This window comes from Poecilia latipinna, unplaced genomic scaffold, assembly GCF_001443285.1.
Source record: "Poecilia latipinna isolate Pla-1442-1.1 unplaced genomic scaffold, P_latipinna-1.0 Scaffold1977, whole genome shotgun sequence".
NCBI lineage: Eukaryota > Metazoa > Chordata > Actinopteri > Cyprinodontiformes > Poeciliidae > Poecilia > Poecilia latipinna.
Window position 1 is genome coordinate 29,937 of NW_015114593.1, and position 22,327 is coordinate 52,263.

Sequence of the window (22,327 nt, forward strand, 5' to 3'; positions counted from 1 at the left end):
GTTTCCTTCTGGATTGTGGAAGCTGAAGGAATTCATCAGAAGAAATGTAGGCAACTTGATGTGAAATCTCAATCTCCTGCCTTCAGTGTGCTGAATACATGCAGTAAGCTCGAGTAGTTTCACGTTTTGCCACCGTGCCCCATAACTGCTGAAAAAAAAAAAAAAGATTGAGGTGGAATAAACAATAAAATGGATCAAATGAGTAGTCAGTAGTTTGGCAGTATTCTAGATATTTAAAACAAAAATCACTAACAATCTTTGTTGATTGATATGAAGTGCTTATATCATGATACGTTTTCCAGCCCTAGATCAGGCACAACAGAAGTGAGAGTAGATTGAAAGAAATATGGCTGTGCTGAGATGCGAAGGCACCACATGTACCACTTCGGTACGGAGGTTACAGTAATAAACCAATCCATTAGTTCATCACCTATAACATGAACCAGGATCCATCTGGGGAGTTTCATGTCAGCCGTGACAGACAGCAAGCCTAAGAGGCCAACGTAATCAATAACCGGCTCATGGAAATCAATTGGAGGCAATCTGAGTATTATTACAACACTGGGGGGAGGCGGGGGGGTTGGCGGGGTGGGGAGGAGCATCCAGCAACTGGTTCCAGTATGTTGTTAAAATGCAGGAAGGTCAGCGAACAAATGAATGTCAAGTCTTAACAATCAGAATCAGTGTGTCAGGCTGTTTGGGCTGCATATTGAATTGTAATTGGAGCAAATTATTCTTCTCAATAAGCAGCCTATGGTGATTATTATTTAAATGTCAGCTGTGCGTGGAATAGCTGTAGGCTTTTATTTCTGCAAACTGGACGGCTTGTTTATACCACTGCTGGCTGAATGCCGGGCAGCCGGGCTTCAAGCTTCGGTTCTAATTTTAAAATCCTTCACCAGGTGATCCGAATGCAAATTCCTGGCTTTATTAAATCCATTTTAAGTCTTATTTATATCACTGGACAGTTTCCACTTCCTGTTTGGATGAGTCATAAAGTGGTGGGACTCTGGACGCGACACTCTCTTTTTTTATTATTTTTATTTTTTTATATTTTTTACTGCTTATGAATCTTGCATATGGGGAGAATTTCAATAAAGGATAATAAAAATGAAGCTAAATTTGCATCTTAGTGCCGTTTCAGCTCTTGCATAATAGAGTTAAAAAAAGGGTTCAATATATTGTTTTTTTCTTTTTTTCTTTTATTAAATCATAAAATGTTTGTTTCGTCGACGTCCCAGCGGCCGAGGGGCAAATTAGCGTCGACTTGACGGACGCAGAGTGTCTCCGCATATCAATAAGGAGCTTATAGTCATCCTTTCTATACTGAGAGGTGTTTGCTGTTGGCTTGCGAGCGGCGTCTTTTCAAACAGCCAGATCCACTGAGCCCGGCGTCAGCCTTGTCTTAAAAATCTACACACAGATGAGCATCTTTCATGGAGCCACGGATCTTCCCTCCTCGGAGCATTGTTAGGAGGAACTAATTACTTCTGACAGAGAACACCCCATCATACAGCCAGCAGCAGCTCTTTTTTTAGTGGCTCTGTGCTCAGCAGTCCACCACCACTATTGACGTGCCGTCTAAAATACCCGCCGTTGTGTTAGGAGTTCTTGTTCCGTGATCATTCAAGTGATTTTCTTCATCTGTACATGCGTTAGAAGCACACCAGCTGGAGTTTTGTCTTTGTAGAGCTTTAAATGCAAATACTGATTTATAACCCATTCTGTGTTCTGCGGTATAGGAAGGTTGTAAGAATAGCGTTCAGAATGTTACTTTCTTTAGCCTTCCTGCTGAGAGTGTTCATTACCGCGTTATGTTATGAGCAGAGGAGAAGTCGTACCTCTGTGAACGCGCAAAACAAATGCAAAGTTATTACAGAGTTGATGTTTTCAGCTGTCTTCAGCATCTCGTGTTAGTAATTAGCACATTGTTATAGCTAGCGTGACTAAAATAGGAGTCTTGGTGTGTGTTCCTTAGAGAACTCAGAAATTTGATCATCAGCTTTTTTAATGGTTCATGATGGACAAACTTTTAAGCTACTGGTGGGACTCGATTAAGATGTTTCATCTAGTTAATTCAATTAATTAATTGTGAAACGAGCAACAGTTTGAGATAGATTGATTTAATAGGTATATAAGCTCAACATCAACATGTTTATTGTTTTTAATCTGTTAGTTTATTCAACCCATTCATCTTTCAAGTGTCTCTGGAATCCCTGATCATTCATCGAACTTCTTTGAACAAATTCTTCTTTAGAAACGTGAACTGTGGACGATATCTGTGCTGCTGCAACATGTTTAGCATCGAGATGCTATTTTAGAATCGAACAGCTTCACTGACGGGCCAACTCATCGTAGTGCAACTTGAGCACGATAAAAGTCTTTCCCATTTAACCTTCTGATTGTTTTTTTTTTTTTTTTTTTTTTTTTTTAAACAAAAACACCACCACGGGCCAAGAGAAGCAGCTTTTTCACCCACCGCCGTTATTTCCGGATGTTGCTTTTTGCATCAGATTCACAGGCGTAGCAGAAGCAAAGTACAAAGGTTCTGGCTCATTGTCCTTCGGACGCAGAATCGCTTGTGTCCGAAATAATCTGACTGGCTGATTGATAAGCAGGCAGCTCTTGATTAGTCTCTGAACATCTTTGTTCACTTTTCTCACAGTTTGTCAGCCTGACTGGTAACAGCTGCAAGACATTTCCAAAGGCAGTTTCTGACTCGAAGTTGACCTTTTAAACTTTTTTTTTTTGTTTGTTTGTTTTATAGAGCAAAGCATTCACCTGTGAGCATTTGGTGTGGTTCAGTTGTATTATCCAGTGCTTTTTTGTGCTAAAAAGAGGCATTTCAGGTGGATTTTGCCACATTTGACCTGCCTCCAAATTGTAGGTAGGAGGGTGAACAACTGTGTGAAATCATTATTGATTTCTGCTCCCATGTATTTGCACAAGATTCATTTCTTGTAAAGATGCACTCCCACTTTTGAATTAAAAAACGTCCGCAACGGGGGCTTAAGTCATTCGAGTGGAGCTAAATGGATTTCTGCTCCAGGATCCATCTGTTTTTGAAGTTTGTTGATCGGGGTGGAAAATTGGAAATGTTGCTCTTCTCCCTCTCTCTCTCTCTATAGCTTCACTGTTTCTCTCCTTCGCCGAATGCAGCTGTTTCACCCTTTAAGGTGATTCTTAAATTTCACTATTTAACACAGTCATTGATTTATTTATTTTTTCACCTCCCCCTCCCTCCACTCCCTAAGCTAAAGCCCTCCCATGTTTTCATTTTACCTTCAGCCTATCTACGGTTTTCTGATCAGGCATGTCACACTTGACCAAAATAAGGTAGAAAGTATTTTGGCTCCTCGCTTCACCGTCTGCCTCCAATATGATAACAAGTTTGTATTTCTTTATTATTGTTTTTTTGACACATGACCACCTGCCTTGTCGGTCATAACTTGTTGTAGCGGACAGAGACAGCTGACAGGAGATCAGCTGACGCAGAGAAACTGGCTTGTCTCCACACAAAAAGACGCTGATGTCGGAGGGACGCTTCACCTTCTTCACCTCCCCGGCAGCGCAGCACTGCAGGAAAAGTGGACAAGGTCAGAAAGTGAGCAGTGAAAGTGCTGCTAATGCATAAAAATAACAGCACTCTGTGTGAGTGGGAACTTTAGTGGAGCCGTTGGAGGCGATTCTGTGGCATTAAACAGGTGCAGTTTTAAAGGACGGCGGTGTAATTCAGAGAGAATGCTCTGGAATGGAGGCGGGGGTCTCTCTGGTCTCAGACTTGTTCGGTCGCAAGTCAAGCCCACAACTGTTACAAGTTTTGAAAAAGGAAAAGAAGCAACGCTCCTCTGACCATATATCTTCAATAGACGCAGCAGAATCTGACTTGGACTGCATGACTCCTAGTAGAACCACAACATCAATACAACAAACATGCTCATTAAAATGTATTTTTTTCAGCATCAGACTTCATGACATGCACATATAATGTGGGTTTTCCCACCTCCTTTAGTAGCCCATGCCAGGGATGTTCTCAAGTCATATATATATATATCATGCCATCTAGTCTACCTGCAAGTCTACATTTACTGGAATCTTGTGCCAGTTGTCCTCCGGCCTGGCTTACCAAACGTGTATCTTTTGAAACTCTTCAGAGCTGAAAAATAAAGCTCATTTTCTGCATGAATCAAAGAATGTTGCATTTATAACACCCGTTAGTCTCTCTGCTCTTTTTTTTCTGATTTGGAGGCTTTTCTCCTCCTAACTGTAAAACATTAATTCATTTTTTTCATTCCTTCTGATTGATTGTGAGATACTTTGTAAAGAAAAATGAGCAAAAAGTTCTGATACAGTGCTGGCAGAGACTTGCGCAGAGGACCAGCATTCAGCTTCTATGCACCACGAATCTGGAACAAACTTCCTGAAAATGGCAAAACAGCTGAAACACTGAGATCTCTTGAATCAAAGCGTAAAACCCACCTGTTTAGAGTTGCCCTTGATGATGTGTGTTTGCTCTTTAGTTTTGATGATAGTTGACCAAATGTAGCATTTATTGCTTCATGAGTGATGACTGTGTGACGTTTTTACGACGTGAAGCACTGTGAACTGCCTCGTTCCTGAAACTTGCTGTCCAAATAAACTTGACTTGACTTGACAAAGCATCACAAGAGGTGGGCAGTTTGAAGACCAGAACCTGTAGAAATGTAAACCTTTTTGTAAACCAGACATATTTTCGGTATGGAACTGAAAACCATGTTACAACAGCAGCAATAGGTCTTTTGTTCATAGCTGATTTCTGTTGACCACTAGACTTTCTTTTTTTTTTTTTTGTGCCATGAGAGCAATTTAGCCTGCTTTCCTTTTGGCCTCGGTGATGCTGTTGTTCCCAGGCCAACAGAAATCCCCCTGGTAGTATTTCACTTGAATTGTCTTATTGTTAAAGTGGACTTCTTGGAGGTGGTCGCTGCCACCGTCCTACTATAGCGGTCAATTATTAAAGCCCACTGGGTGGGGGGGGGGGGCGGACGCCCATTGTTAAGAGACACCGCTGTCCATCCCGTCCGTTCCCCCCGAGGTCGAGTTAAAAAAAAAAAAAAAAAGTCTTCCTGCTTTTCCAGATGGGTGAACTACAGTAGGCCTGATCGGGGTGGAGGGTCAGCTGAGGGCAACAAGAGGCCAGCGAGTAGGGGGTGATAGGCCAGGGTGCTTTATGTGTCTTACAATGGGGCTTCTCAGCAATGCTAAGTGACCCTGTTACCATGCCGCTGAAGGCTGCACGACATCAGCCATTACTAGATTAAAGTAATCCTCTTTTCGGGGGCCAGACAATTGCTTTATTAGCTGACCACACACAGGAGCTTCGGCCATCTCTGTAATGGTATTGTTGTGGGGGACCCTCGGGGGTCTCACGGTGGCGCAGAGGACGGTGAAATAAAGGCTGTTGCATGAATTACCTCTGCTTTGGCTTCTCTGCCTATGTCCCTCACAGGGTATCATTTATCATTCATCGTGATAAAATTGCTCCAACAAGAAGGATTTGTTTTCACAATAAATTCCAATTAGTGATGTTTAAAATGGCTCAAAACTGAGCATATTGTCAGATTTGCTTTTTTTTTTTTTTTTTACTGTTTCGTCCACCATTTTTTTTCAATAGGAATATCAATATATTTTAAAATATGACTACATGCGGTTACTGTGTGCAGTTTAGCTTTACAAACACTTCTTTATGCGTAAAAGTTTGCTAATTCCCATAGAGGTGTGTTTTTTAAGAGCAATGTCTGTTTGTGGATAGCTGTGCCCATGTAAAATAAGTAATAAAAAGCTTTTTAACGTCACTTTTGTTATTAACACAACAGTACCACAGGACATTGTGATGAGACTTTAAGCTCACATCGCCCGCCGATCAGTTCCTCATCACATGAGAGTCACCATATTGCTTTCTTTTCTGTCAAATTACGTGTTAAAGTCCTGCCCCTTCTTGTTGGACCTTTTGTTCTTTCCCAGCTTGTTTTTTTTACAAATAACTGTCATTATAACACAGCTCCCCTGTTCTTTGTTTCATTTACGTACATCTAAAATTCAAAAATACACCCTACATTACTTACTGGTGCCTTTTTGCTGACATGTCACTATTGTTCAAAAGGACACGAGCTGTTTTCCTTTGCCTCCTTGTCGATCAAGCTTAAATAGCGTCGGCTTATCATTTATTCATCTTTTTTGAGAAATGGGAACCCACTCGGGCAGAATAAAATACTGTCAAATACGTTTAAACTTTCATGAGGAGCTCGGCTAAGACGAGATTACGAGGCACGTTTTCAGTTTTGCCGCTTGCAATCTATTGTCCGCGCGAAAGAAAGTCGTGTTTTTTGGGGGAAGAGCTCCAAGAGATGCGGCGCCACGTTCTCCAGAGATAAATGCTTGTTTACGTTTCAGAAGGAGGGCGAAAATAAAATATACGACAGGAGACAGAACAGGCGATGCAGAATCGTCTCTTCCCTCCTCTTTCATCATCAAAAGAAACATGTTTGGACCGAATCCATGAAGAAATAAAGACGTACCATCATTAAGCTGATAGATCTGACAGACTTCACCTTGGCTGGCGCGCTTTCTAACGTATCATTCTTCCTCGGAGGTCACAGGCCTGCACTCTGTATCATCTATTCAGATTAAGAAACCGAGGGCAAAGAAATAAATCACATCTAGCGCTTTTTGATAATGCGATTTTATTGATCCATGCTCAGAAAATGTTTCTTTTTTTGTGTTTCTCCTCACTGCTTCCAGGGGTTTGGACGTCAGGGTCAGCCACGCAGCGGTTCAGTTGCATCAGAAACAAATCATCATTTCGCTCAAGGACGTCTTAATAGTCTGGACGTTTTGTGGCACTAATCCTGCTGCTGTTTTGAAGGACATGTCTCCCTTTACTCCAGTCTGTCCCCACGGGTTCTTAAAACTGAGCTCAGATTCGCACTGCCGTCTCTCTTGCAGAATAGCGAATAGCAAAGCCCTGCAGAGATTGATTTGCAAGTTATTGGGGGTTGTGGGGATTTGTGCATGCCCCAGTAGGAATTACAGTATTAAAACATGTTCATAAACGATTTGCAGCAATTGGCCCCAAACCGGGTATTGAACCCAGGACTAAGCCGCAAAAACGGCCCAAGAGCTGGATTTTTTTTAATCTCCTCTTCTTTATCACTGCAGGTCAGTTGTCTTAAACTCTTGCTCTCCATCTGAAACTTTCAGACTTCTCTCTACTTCTGCACACCTGCCTCCAATATTAGCTTTTTAGCAGAACACCGTAGAGCTTCACTACATGATATGCTGCGTTTCCATTGACCATATAATTGAACAATATGGCATCTTGAAAATAAATTTGCTGAATGGAAACATGCTAATTTCAAAGCAACTGTTGCTTTTCACTAAAAACAATGAGCTATATATATATATATATATATATATATATATATATATACACACGCACTAGTCACATGATTAACAACCAGATGTCGCCACTGGCACAGACCATGAAGAAGACGACATCAGGAAGTAGTTGGAGGATCATAGCGCAGCATGTTTTTAAATGACTTATCGCATGTTTCCTTTTCAATGAAAAGCACCGCAATTGCAAAATTGTGTTTTCTCTCAGAATATTGACAACATTTTTTAGACAATTATAATGGAAATGCAGCAATAGTGAGGCAGTTTCAAGTATGTCGGGCAAGGGACACATCTAAAAGTTGCAGGACTCTGGCCCTCGAGGAATGCAGGTTGAGGCGCCTGCTGTAGGATGATTGCACTTCAGTGATTTCATGATGCACACCCCATAGAAACTGTAGAAGCTCTTTCAGAAATCTTACCTGATTTCTCAGTCAGACATGGCAGAAGCACTGTCCAGTCTGAAAAATGAGGAAAGTTTTGTTCACATGCTGCTTCATTTACTTTTTAACCCTTGTGCGTGCGAGGACTGAGGCAAACGATACAAGTTTTACATGTGTGGGGTCGGTTGGACCCCATTTGTAAACACAAGGGTTAATGACTTATAGTTGACTGTCTTGGTGTTCTGTTGATGTCTGTGAGGGTTAGATGCATCACCTTTAGACAAGCGTGCAGCTCCGATTCCAAAACAGCCCAGAAAGTCAACACCATCGTTCACAACTCCTTCGTCTGTTCGCTGATTGACCAGGATGAAGTCGAGCTCAATGACAGAAAGCACCGAAGGGAGACGAGAAGAGCAGACTTGTGTAGAAAGGGAATGGCCAGGATATGGAGACAAGTAAAGACTCTTTAAAACTTTAATCTGAGCAGCTTCAGAGTTGCAATTTTGCGAAGTGGCTACAAATGACTGCATAACCTTGATAAACAGCGCGGTTGCCAACAGGATCATGTTTGGAGGACTGCAGAACACCGGCTATTTGTCTCCTGGGGACAGTAGCTTACCACCCAGGTCGTCCGATCATCCTCACTGTCTCTGCTTTAGCATGCTTACTGTCTGTGTGCTTCATTATAACTGCTATGGATGCGCAGGCACGCATGAAGCACAGAGGACACCTCCTCAGGAACACAGGCTCATGCGATGTCCCACTGAACCAAACCCACAGTTGGACTCCAGTTTTCGTCTCTACCAAGTGTTACCCCCGCCCAGCACCACCCTGTGCTCACTGCACCTCATTAATCCTAACCATGCTGCTCGTTCTACCTCGCCGTGTGACAGGACGGTGTGCAGGGGTCAGACCTTATTAATGAGTGTTTAGGAACGCTTGGAAACCTTCACCTTCACAGACAAGATTTCTTTCAGCTTGGTAGTTTCTCGCTCTTTTAAAGGGGGCAGTATTATGTGTCTTCCAGGCACATAATACCATTTTATAGCACAATCAATTAACTATGTTCATTTCAGTTACTAGAAAAATGTGATATATGTCAAATATGACTTAAAGAAATTTGACTTTGTAATTTAATGCCTTGAAATTGGGCTTAAAAACTACTTTCTGAAACTCTGCCCTCAGGAAGTCATCACATCAACAACGTTTTTATCTGTGTTGCACTGTGAAGTAGCTTGTGTAACAAACTCAGCAGATGAGCAGTTCAGCCAAGTGTTTGCTAACTCGTGCTGGCTAGTCTGAAGGAGCTGAGGAGGAGCTGCGACTCGAAGGCGGGGCTAGGTCCACCCAGGAGTCTTTCACAGTTGAATGGTTGCCACGGGAGATTAAAGGATTTCTCAAACATGCATGAAAGTATCAAGGCAACGCTCCAGGTATGTCTTTGATTAGGTATTAACATTATAACATGATGTATAGCTCAAAAATGTTGATTTTATATAATGCTGCCTCTTTAAGTCAATTTAAATTTGTGTGATGGTTTACGGAAAGTGGGAACGGCAGGATTTTATCGGCTTACTGGAAACAAACTTTTTTCTGATCTGTTATTCATGTTCACCAAAATAGACAAAAACCCGTTTTGCTGCTAAATTATTGAATAAATAGAGCATTGAGCTGAACAACAAAAACATTTATTGTTTTTAATCTTATTTAGGTTATTCAGCCATCAGCTTGATAAAAAGTGCTATTATACCGGTCTGGTTTTCAAATGTTTGAGGAACCCTTGATCATTCATGGAACTTCTTAAATAAAAATCCTTCTTTAGAAATGTGGGCTGTGGACTCTGATGTTAGCATTGGGGACGTCTGCAGTGCTGCAACATGTTTAGCTCTGAGATGCTTTTGTAGGCTTGAATAGCTCTTCTAACTATTTTTAGCACAAACAACTTGAACACAGCAACAGTCTTTTCCATTTTCCTATCAGCTCTTTTTTTCCCCCATTGGTCCAAGAGAAGCAGCTTTGTCATCCATCACTGTTATTTGTTGATGTTGTGCGTCAGATAAATGGGCATACCAGGAATGCGCAACATACAAAGGTTCCAGTCAGAACCATTGTATGTAAAATTATATATATATATATATATATATATATATATATATATATATATATATATATATATCTATATATGCACCATTTTGACTTTGAACATCTTTGCATGTCTAAAAGACCCAAACAATGTTAATTTGTATCGATTATCTTTTCTATTGGAAACTTATAACATTCAATAATTTCAAAGAACAGAGTCGTTAAAGTCAAACATTTCCTCTGTTTTAGTTCTAGCTGAACAACACTGGCAGGAGTTACACTGCTTCATATTTTTTTCTAAAAGTCAAGGTTGACGCAATGAAAGTCGAGTCGACTTCGACTAGTCATAGAAATGCAGGAAAGAAGAATATTGGCTACATTCACAGCAAATACTGACAAATGAGTTTAGACAGAATTTCATTACGGACGGTGAAAAGAACAACAAAAAAAAGAACATTATCCTGGACGTCTTCAGCAGCAGCAGAGCTGAGCTGCAATCTTTCGTCACTGTGTGCTGCAAAAAGACAGTTGAGCCTGTCTTTTTACAGAACACCGACTGGTGCTCATCTTGCACAGTCAAATTATTACCTTGACCACTTTTTGTGCATGTTGGAACATTATAAACCCAACTCATTGTAAGCCGATCACCTCTGATTCCAGTTAAATCCGTCGCACCCCTTCCACCGCTGCAGGCGGCTCTTCCTCGACGCGCAGCAGGCGTCTCCGGCGATGAACCGACGTGCTGCAGACAGCGGCACAGACACACTGTCTCAGACGCTCAGGATGCAGCTTGAGCTATGCTTTCAGATTTTGGAAGCCAGCAGCGTTTTTATGAGAACGTAAAGTTGCCAGGTTAGAAGCTTCAACGTACATTGTGACGCTCATCACGCGGGTGGACGAAGAAGAGACCGTCGTCATGTCAAGTGGCGTCTGCAGTAGCCTTTTGGTAAATTACTGACACATTGTTTATGCAGTTCAGACCATCTGACATTCCCGTCCCAGTTCCCCATCTTCCACCTTCTTGGAAAAATCAGTTTTGCCACGTGTTTACGACTTGCCGACATGAAACGCAGCAAAGATATTGCAGAGCACAGAATCGCCTAAAAGTCAACTAGTTACTGCGTCCCTTACTGATTCTTCTCCTTTTACAGGCAGTAAACCCAGACAGGGAGAAAGAAAACGGCATGTTCTTCCCAAACTCCTGGGACTCTTATTTTCTTTTTTTTTTTTTCCTGGGCTGTATGGAAATCATTTCTTACGTTGTCGTCTGCATCGTTAATGGGACCAGCTGCTTTCGGATTGTGAGCCAGGTTTGGTGGCGACGGCAGGAAGGTGGGGGTCCGAGGACTTGCCGGGCGGGAACGGGGCGATACGGGCTGCTAAATGGACTCAGCTGACAAGACTAAGCACAGCAGCAGCGGTGGCCTAAATGGCCCTGCCAGGGGACTAGCTAAGGGACAAAAGAAGATGGAGGGGACAGATTTGGTTGGGGGGGATGAGGGGGGTCTAGCTCTGGACGTTGATGAACAGGTTATGTGTGTGCGTGTGTGTGTGTAGGTGTGTGTGTGTGTGTGTGTGTGTGTGCGCGTGTGGTTGAAGGGAAGTGAGCAGTGCTTGGACAGAGAAGGTCACCCTACTGCGCTTGTGGATGGGGTAATTAAAATGTCCTCTCACTGTGATTTACTTTCATTTACTGTTATCTTTGAGTCACTTTTACGATTGGTCATATAATCATTTCCAGAGAGCCAGACCATCTCCTGACATTCAGCACGGCGGTAAAATACTTTGTGGGGGAATCAATAGGCTAAAATAAATATGGAAGAAAGGCTTTCTCCAGAGTGCGTGTGCATGTGTGTGTGCTGGTGCACTGCGGGGGGATTACAGTCGGCCTTGTATGTTGCACAGAGAGGCTCATATTGAATGCAGACTCTGTTTTGCTGTATTTGCCGCCACAGCTGCCAAGCAGCACATCCACCAGAGTGTCTGTGTTTGCATTGGGGATGTGGCGGGGGGGCTGGTGCTTAGCGGCGGCACGGACATCTGTCTCCAACTGTGAGACCCCCCCCCCGCCTCCCCTCCACATGCCGCACACACTTCCACAGAGCCTCCCATCACCACCGAGAACACACACACACACTCTCCCGCCGCACACGCCAATATCCTGTGTGGGCTGTTGTTGGGGTGTAAGGCCTGATAGGGATCAGAGGGGGGTCCTCTCTGGATAATGAGAGTGGCTGATGGAAGGTGGCTTCTGATGAGGGCCCCCGTAGGGCCGGTGGGCCTGGGCAGATATTGCTGTGGGGAGCCCGCTCCACTTTTAGAGGGAACGCAGTAGATGGGGCTGGCTGGGTCTCCGCAGGCTCGAAAAGAGGCTGAGAAAGATGTTTGGACTTGGGCAAAAAGAGCAAAAAAAAAACATCAGAGTGCTTCTTGGTGTGCGTTCACACCAAAGCAGATTGCTTCATGTCAGGACAAGATGTCTGATGACAGAATGACAGATGCCCAGCTCAATCCCCCTCAGCATCGCCTGAGCCGCTTTACATCCGTCTCCCCCTCCTCTTACCTCCATAAGCCCTGCAGACCAAGGCACCATCACTCCCTCTCTGCAGTCACTCTTTATTCCTAGCAGATTCCACATAGACTTGCAATGCTTTGGTTCATTCGATTTATAAAAGCAGTGACTGATCAAGATGTCTTTGGAGAGTTTCACTTAATAGGGTTTCTGCAAATTTCAACAGTATTTCCTACTGAGGAGCGGCTAAAATCCTGATCTTTTTCCATTAGCGAACGCCCTCTTAGGCCCAGAACGCACTGCTCGCCATCCAGCTTTTCACCCGCTGAGCAGATTTTTTACCTGACACAGGCTCCGACTCAGTGGTCCGTCAATGTACCACCAGACTCCAGAGAATTTACGCAGTAGAACGTAGCGCCGGCGTCAACACAAGCAGCTATAGACAGAAAGCTGTAGCTGCTCCAACAAGATCGCTGTCCCACGTTTTTCTTTCTTTTTTTTTGTTTTTCTGTGAGGTCCAGCCATAGATAACTACACCAGACCCGTCACAATAACAGATTTACCCGGGCGATGTATTGGCCCAAATCACTGCGATAAATGCGGCAATTTGAGACCATTTTCAAGTTATATAGTGCTTAATAATGCAAGTGCAGCCTCTCGAAGATCAATAAACTTTAGTTTTCTAATGAACGTTTAACACGGGAACTGAAAGACATTTTAAACATCCAAAAAGAAACAAACAGAACACCCCAAACCCGAAACAACAAATAAAATGGCTGCTGAAGTCTCTGTAAACAAAATTGTCCTTCACAAAAGGAGATCCATGCACCAGGCTGGAGCTTTTTGTTATCCAGACTTTGGTAGAAAGAGAGAAAAAACAATGGAAACTATCCGTGCTTGTTTTAACACAGTAGTGGTAACACAGTAAAATAAACCCCACGTCTATTTTGGTCGGACATTCAGAACCTGTTCTAACTGCTGTATACGCCATCCGACCTGATCTTAGGACTTTCTGTCGGATCGGATGCCGAAGCGGATGTGTTTTAGGTTTTATGGCTACTAGTCATCAGTGTGGAAGCCGTCACTGAGTGACACAGACTCTGTTGTTTTCAGTATCACAGAGGTTACGTAAAATTGGAGTCAGAAGAAGCACAGAGGGTGTGAAGGAGCTCCTGAGAAGACCACAGCATTCCCTACAGAGGCTGTCAGCTTGTACACTTTCAGTTTGAGATATGCACAAATATATATATATATATATGTTCACAGACGCCTCTGTCTCATAACCAGGATGACATTTTTGTTTTTAAACTCTGGGTTGTGTTTAAGAACATCACGGTTTTCTTTCCAATAGATTTGTGGAAGCGGCTACATTTTTACTGGATGACAAAAGTATTTTGTTGCTCTTTATATTCCTTAAGGAGAAACCAGAAGTCGGCAGCTCCCTGCTGGTCCTCCTTATCTTATACCTTGTGGGTTCTACTTGGAGCCTGCGCTTTGATTAAAGAACACAGTTCAGCCCCAGTGGTGCAGATTACTCAGGCTTTGTTGAAGGGGTTTAAAGAAAAGGTCAAAGTGCACCCACTTAATATGGGCCCCAAAGGGCCTCATGGGTAATTGTGAGTATCTAATAAACTTTTCGAGTCCTTTTTCTTGCTCAGATCTGGGGAACGCTGGGGGCTGGAGTGAAAACGATCAGACTCCCCGGAGCCATGATTTCAGAATATTGTGTGACAGGTCATGACAGCAGTCCTTTAACCTCACCGCATGCTAATTTAAACCTGGGGGGGGGGATCCCGTTTCCTCCCTCACGCCGCGTGATGGGACACGATCCTGGACAATTTAGTTCGATTCTGCTTAATCTATGTGAATTGTCACTGAGCAAAATGTCAGTAATAGGTATGAAAAAGGTCAGGGGTGTGGTTCTGCATATCATTCCGAGATTGTAGGGGGCCAGTGGGATTCGGTGTGCCCCAAATGCTCTGTGCAAAGTAATTGGCCGTCACTGTATGGGTCTGACTAAAGCCACAATCAGCCGTTTTCTCCCTCATAGACACAAAGGTACAAAAAGCACAATGGCATAGACTTGGAAGGACAGGGCAGCACAAGCAGTCTGTTTGATTATGGGAGCATTATTTTCTCTCTCACGTATTAATATGTCCTTCTTTCATGACCTTGATTCCAAACAGAATATGTTGTTTTATCCCCATCACGCAAACACACACTACCTCCAACAATGTGGAGTTATCTTGAATACAGAAAGAAATAGTTCCTCCAGCTTTTTAAGGAATATATACAACTGAAATAGCTAGATGTGTTAGAGAACAATAAGTCCTCACAAGGATGGATGGATGGATGGATGGATGGATGGATATATATATATATATATATATATATATATATATATATCTCCTGGATGTACCAGGCCTGTCAGTCGTTGGCTTCCTCTGCGACTTCGTTACATTACAGCAACATGTTTGCATCCTGAAGCCGGAGCACGTAAGCAACGTTCACATTTTATGACCCATCAGCTTTTCATAGCAGTTTGGATCCTGTTAGCATTTACGTCCTGTAAAATAATTCACACAAATACTCAGACTAATGACCAGACTCTGATTAGCGCTATAAATAAACCATGTTATGTGTTTATGTGACTTGAATCTAGGATGTTACTTTAACGTTCATTTCAGTGAAACGTCGACCTGCCGATGTTGATGGAATCCAGATGCGTTTCCTAGGCTCCTTATTGATTAATGGTCAATTTTGTTTATATTTGCACCACTTTCTGAGCGAGCAGTTGCTGTAAAAGAAGGCTGTACCGTTTGGAGGCAAAATTATTGTGAAGGTTACATTTTAGATGCATGGTTGGCATCACCTAAACCACAATAAGAGGAATGTTCTTAACTTAACTTTGAAATTTCTAAAAAGCCACCAAATATAAAATCCGACTCAATAACACTTACATTAGTTGTGTTCTGTTCAGCCTTTCTATTATCAATGAAAAAAATCTTGCTCTTCATTGCTTTCTCACTCCAACATCCATACTGAAGGATGTTGTTAGCGAGGTCTGGTATTGGGTATTTCTGTGTATGAATGTGAGCTCATTGATCTGAAAAGTATCAGATTTAGAGTTTCTGACAGAAACTGAAAATGAGCTGAAAATGTTCCGGCTACCAGACGATTTCTCTGTTTACCTTCCATATAAAGCAAAATAATCTATCTTTATATATTTACCCGGTTAAGTTTGCAAGTAAATAAAATTGCTGAACTTCAACTTAAGCAGCAAGGCAAACTCAGAGAATAATCTGTCCAGCTACTTCTTTTGTAGTGCAAGTCCAAGTTGCGAATGAAATACTGCACATAACCCAGGCATTATTTTTTTCCAGGAGTTAAGGAATCTTTTTTTTTTTTTTTTTTTTTTTTTTTTTTTTTTTGTCCTTGAGTCAGTTTGGAAAGAGAAAAAGTAAGCAAGAACTGCTGGCTACATTTATACTAGATAAAGGAGTTTTTCCTTTGACATGCACACATTTTCATGAAACTTTCAACAGACTTCTGCCAGACAGACAACAGGAGCCGTTGCATAGGAAGTCAGAGAGCCTTGTGGATGATCAGGATCCGCGTTTCTTATAAACCAGATTTCAGGAAATGGAACCAAACTTATTGCCTGCAACAAAACATGAGAATTCTTTTTTTAATCTACCAATAATGTCTGATTAAGGAAACTTTTCCCTTTGTTAGTCATTAACAGCCTAATCAAACTCTTTGCAGCATCGATGGCAGTAGGTATGAAACATAATTCATACAGATTAAATAATAAAGATTATGGACCACTTTCATGGAACCAACGTATGCCAAGATAAAAATATATATATATATATATATATATATATATATATATGTGTTTATTAAAAAAAAATAATAAAAAAAAATAATATATATAATATATATATATATATATATATATATATATATATATATATATATATATATATATATATATATTATTTTTTTATTATTATTTTTTTTTTTTTTCCATTGCTCAAATTAAAGTTCTTTAATGACATCCTAGGGAGAAAAGCAGGAAGTACTCGAGTTTGGATGTGCTTTTGGACATTTTTATTTTTAATAATGGGACCATGTTGTTCTTACTGCTGAATTTGTTTTATTTTATTTATTTGGGGAATTTCAGCTCCACAACTTCAAACACTGAAGCGTGTATGAATGCAACTCAGTGACAGTAAGACAGGACAATAAGACATTAAGCATCAGGCAGGCTTCACACTAATCTTTCAAGGCATCAAATGCGCAAAGGACATTGCAAAGAACATGCTGTTTGAGCCTAAAAGATAAGAAATAATTCAACTACAATATGAGCAGTTACCGTAAACCTTACAAAATCCTTCTTCTGCAAATCAAATCTATCAGGTTTTACAGGCAGACCTTTAATGCAACAGGAATAAATTAATTCTGTTACTTTTAGCTGTCAGGCTCGCATGCAGTGCATTAAAGAGTACGTTCCCAGAGATCTGATGCACTTGACAGCTTATTTAGCTGGAATATGGAGAAGACTGTGAGCAGCTGTCGGTACAAATAAAGCTGCTAATTTATGATGTAGCTTAAAGCTTTTAAGGTAAACAAGCCAGTAATATCTAGGTCAGCCTCGAGATTCATCAACAATGAGGAGATCCATGGGTGAAATTCATTATTTGTCACTTTATTTTGACAGATTAAAAGAATTTAATAATAATAATAATCGTGACACAGCTGACTTATTGGGTGATGCTTTTTTGAAAGGAGAGACTCCGACTCTGAAGATGCCTGCATATGAACATATCGTTACTGAAAAGCTGGTTATGACAAGAAACAATACATTGGCTAAAATATAAACTTTAATGCTGCGTACATTAGCTGAGATTAAATGCTTGATGCCTTTTGCAATGTCAGCAAAGTCAAAATAAAAAGGACATCTACGGTGTCCAAACATTCCCAACAATGTTTAGTCTAGAATTGAACTTACTAACATCAATTAATGAGGCTTTTGTATTGCATAAAACCGAGTGGTGCAGTAACATCTCTTACGAACAAAAATACTCTAAAAGTCTCATGAAGAGCTATCTATGTAGTGTTAGCATGTAGCTTTGCTTAATCAAGCTATGGTGCTTCCTTTATAGCTGCTGGATCTGTGTTTGTGACTCTTATTTTGAAGTAAGGAACATCTGTGATCTGAGAGCCCTTAAAATATGAAGAGCAAGACTCTAAAAATAATGTTCACATCTCATAAATATATACCCTGAAAGCATACAAGCTGAAATTCTGTATTCTGGGTAAATTACAGTGGCTGATTAAATTGATTTACTCAGTTTGCTTGTTTAGATTATGACTTTGTGTGTGTGTGTGTGTGTGTGTGTGTGTCTGTGGGAGTGTGCTTGGGTCAGGCTGAATAATTCAGGGCATTGTGTGCCTCAGCTACTGGAGCCTTCATTATTGATGTGCTGGGATGCCACACACTCATGATATGAAGGCAATGAAGACCTCAGGGATACATGCACACCATGTTTCAATTCAGTCCTGTCAAGTACTGTCTGAACAACAATGGCTCATCATGATTTGTGCTTCTCAGCTTCTTGACAGGAGTGCCAGTGAGCGAAGGCGTAACAGACTCCTGTATAGATTGTGTATACTGAAAAGCCCAATCAACATAAGTATGCAGGATTTTAGTAAGAACCCCACGTCACAACGGCGCGAAGGCAGTGTCATCGACGTGGAAGCTCGTTCTAACTGTGCATCTTTTTCTGCCTCCAGTTCTGAGAGACGACTTCCGTCAGACACCCAGCGATGTGGTGGTGGCTGCAGGCGAGCCCGCTGTCATGGAGTGCATCCCACCCAGAGGCCATCCTGAACCCACCATCTCCTGGAAGAGAAACAACATCCGAGTCAACGATCGCGATGAAAGGATCACCGTAAGCAGACTTCAGCCGTACCCCAAGAAAACCAAAAACACTTAATAATGTGGTTTTATGAGGCTAACAATAGCATCTGGGAATATAAACACTTCTTATATATCATGATCTAATAAAAAAATATCTTGTTATTCTAGTTCTTGCCCAGGTCCAATAATTGGGTGACTACAAACTAATGTCTAATTTATTCAACAAGATTTTTATGCTCATTTTCCTCTTCCGACAATCTTAATTTCTTAAGGTCTTATTGTGATGAGACCTTAAGAAAGACCTTTGACCTCCGGTCAAAGTCCAGATTGAATTTTGGGACTTTTGGAAACACGTGGAGATTGTTTTTAGCTCCTGCTGTAAATGTACACCTGGACTCAAGGTTGCATGAAGACATCTTTCACTGTAGAATGTTTTATTATGCAGAGAAGTTTATAGATGACAAGTCGACTGCAAAACAATCCCAAGCTTAAGTCTTCTACCACCTCGGTTGAAAGTTGTTTTTTTGGCACATATCTGCTGTATCCATAAAACCCAAACGGGGTTGTCCCTGGGAACAAACACTTGAGCTCTTAGGGTCAGTACTGAAACAATTTTAGATGCCCATCAGACATCAACACATCATGCAATGATTTGGGTTATTGTGCATAAGTGCAGGCCACCATAAAAACAAAGCGTTTCCATGGCGATCAGCTTAGCGCTGGAATCATTGTCGAATCATGGAAGCCGTCGCAGGGGGAGCCATCTGTCACATCACACCCTGAACGTGACTGAGTGGCTTTGCGCTCGACCAACACGTCTCAGTATCCTGCCTCCACGTTTTCTCCATTCGTCTCCTCTTCCTAACCAAAACTTCTCCCCTTCATCCTCTTCTTACCTCCTCTTTGTATTTTCCTTCCGTTCCTCTCTTCCACCGCCCTCCCTCCTTCGCTTCTGTCGCTTTCAGATCCGAGGAGGAAAGCTGATGATTTCAAACACCAGAAAGAGTGACGCTGGCATGTACGTGTGCGTGGGAACAAACATGGTTGGCGAGAAAGACAGCGATCCAGCTGAACTGGTCGTGTTTGGTGAGTTATTTTCAAATTGATTGTATCACAGCACACTGAATTCAGTTCTTTTTTTTTTTTTTCCCCACATTAGTTTGTTGAGGATCTTCTCTTGGAGTCCCTGTGGAGGTTTTGTTTTATACCTCCTTCCTTTCCTTGCCAGCTGTTGGAGTAGACCATCGATCTTTCCCTCCCAGTTGCCCTTTTGACCCCTCATCTTTTTCCTCCTGTCTGACTTTCTGCTCAGTGGGACTGCAGCATTCTTACAATGTGTATCGATTGTGGGGAACACACAACCAGCCATTGTTCTTCTTATACACTTTATTGCAACAGGAACACTTTAGTGTTTTCCAGGCTGTCATAATTTATTTTAAAGCAGTCATGAACTTTATGAGAGCTTGCAGGACGTACATGTCTCATTAGGTGTATTTAATATCCCTAATGGACTTATGGACTTATGATTGTTTCCCTTAAGAGTCAAATGTTGATGTATTCAAAATAATCAGAGGTGGATGGTACAGTTATTACAAATTTAGCTAATGGCGATTTGTCTTTGATTCTTGATTCATATTTAAGAAATCCATTTGATCTGTTGTAACACAGACCCCACATGTAAAGTCGTCACTGATGTCATATATACACTATTATATTTACAGCAACATAGAAACTCCTCCACTCAGGACTTGTACAAGTCTAGCATCGCTGACAGCAAGAATAGAGACAGCTAACATGTCTGCAGACCCCACACATCCTGGACACAAACTTTTTAAACTACTCCCTTCGCGTCGGTGCCACACAGCGCTTTTGCGTAAACCGGCAGCCACAAATTCAACCTTATCTTCCTCTTCTGTAAAAACAAAAAGAACATTAGAAAATAAAAATAAGATAGAAGTAGTAATCATTTTTGTTTTTTGTTTTGTTGTATATGTTTATTTTAAATGTCATCACTGAAAGAAAAAGCAGAACTGAGGCCAAATTCATTCTCGGTATGCCCAAACTTGAAGAATAAAAGCGATTAAAACCTGATCGGGTTGTATATTGACTCTTCTTCTACTGAACCGTGCTCACACAGCATTGGTTATTATGGGCTGTGCAGTGGATTGTGATAAATAATTCCATCTGTGTACAAAATGTCAGCAGGGAACTGTTTGTATGAACCTGCCTGCTTCCCACCACAATTCCCACTTCAGTTCTTATCCCCTGAAATTCTCCTGCATATCCCACGTCTGAGTCCAACCAGGCATGCAGGGGTTTAAATGCCTCCTGGCTTCATTTCTGGTCTCTTCAAATACTCAGATGTGTTTTTTTTTTCTTTCAGATATTAAACTTTGTTGTCCATATAAAATCTTTGGTAAATTACATGAGTCTTTTTGTTTGTTTGTTTGTTTTTGCTTGCTTGTTAATCATTGCAGGGTCACAGGGGAGCTGTTGCTTATCCTCACCAGTCAATGGGCCACAAACGGCGTACGCCCTGAATACGAAGCAATCTATTACAGTCTGCTGAGAACATTAACTTTTAATTTATAATGACATTCACAAGTTTTGCTCTGGAGCTAATGACTAATCACAGCAACCATTTTAGATGTTTTGTTACCTCGAGAAGTACTGAGTATTTGAGATTCTCTCATCCAGATGACTCGGTAAAGAAAAAAAAATCATACTAATTTACTATCTAGTCAGCAGAGACTATATTCCTGCTAAAACCAAACACTGACCGTGCCGCATCAGTTTTCTTCGAAGCGTTTGGGTTTATTACCAACAAATCCAGGTGCAGCAGATCTAAGTAGCGGTTCTGATTTCAGAGAGGCCCGTCTTCACCAAACAACCAGTGAACCAGGTGGTGCTGGCGGATGATACGGTGGAGTTCTTCTGCGAGGTACATGGAGATCCCACTCCGACTGTCCGCTGGCGGAGGGAAGAGGGAGAGTTGCCCCGGGGCAGGTACAAAGAGAAACAACACTAGGACTTCAAAAATTCATCTCGCATTCAGATGTTATGTATGCATATGCGTGAGGGGAAGCTCACGCTTGCAAACAGCTTCCGCGGGCTCCCACTTTTTCTCAGATTTCTTGGGCAGAGTCATCGCCGGTGTTGATGTGTTTGCAGGTTTGAGATCCGCAGCGACAACAGCCTCCGTCTGAGCCAGGTGCGAGCTGAGGACGAGGGCACCTACACCTGTGTGTCGGAGAACAGCGTGGGCAAAGCCGAGGCCTCCGGGACCCTCCAAGTGCACGGTAAGGGCACACGCTCATACTGCTGGATTTCTTTGGCATGTGTGAAAAACATACTGACTTGTAACATAACAGAAAGATCTAAATGAAAGTTTACATTCAGTCATTATGGGCTTGATTATCTGCATAATGTGAGGCTTTTAAAAAACCTACGTACATGGCTCTTTTTCCCAGGTAAGAGGTTTACCATCATACAGCTTCAATGGTTTCTATAATATAGAGCTGAGAGCACACGTTTGAATGTGAATGTGGATTTTAGCCAGTACGATCTACCCCCAACATCAAAATTTGGCTTCCAGGCTCCAATATACAGATGTGCTACACTTACACAAACTTTTCGCAAATGTACCTTAGCAAGTTGCACCACAACCGCATGTTTTGTGCAGCCGTCAGCAAGAGTTATGTCTGAATATTTGAGTGTTCTTCTTGGCAGAATTTGAAAAGTTGAAAAACAGGATTTTTAGGTTAGCTGGTCTCTTGAATTTATAGTTAAGTGTGTGTGTGTGCGTGCGCGTGTGTGTGGGTGAGTGTGTAAATGGTTGTTTGCTCTATATCTCTGTGTTTCCCCGTGCTCGGCAGATGGCGTTTGTTCATTTGAAGGTCGCACCTCAACACGCGCTTTTTGTTATTGTGACCAAATAGCTCAATGATTGCTCCTTCTTCTACTGACTTTGTACAATGAGTGTACACAGGCACA

The 22,327-nt window shown here is 41.8% G+C and overlaps 1 protein-coding gene across 3 annotated transcripts in view; it reads left to right on the forward strand.

Moving 5' to 3' along the window:
* The window catches only part of LOC106935543 (roundabout homolog 3-like), a 97,889-nt gene that overhangs the window by 27,733 nt on the left and 47,829 nt on the right, over nt 1-22,327 (forward strand). For all 3 annotated transcript variants that reach the window (XM_015016049.1, XM_015016050.1, XM_015016051.1), the window contains exons 3-6: nt 18,208-18,365; nt 19,300-19,420; nt 21,202-21,340; nt 21,506-21,633. In XM_015016049.1, the coding sequence (XP_014871535.1) occupies nt 18,208-18,365; nt 19,300-19,420; nt 21,202-21,340; nt 21,506-21,633 (546 nt within the window). The remainder of the gene's footprint in view (nt 1-18,207; nt 18,366-19,299; nt 19,421-21,201; nt 21,341-21,505; nt 21,634-22,327) is intronic.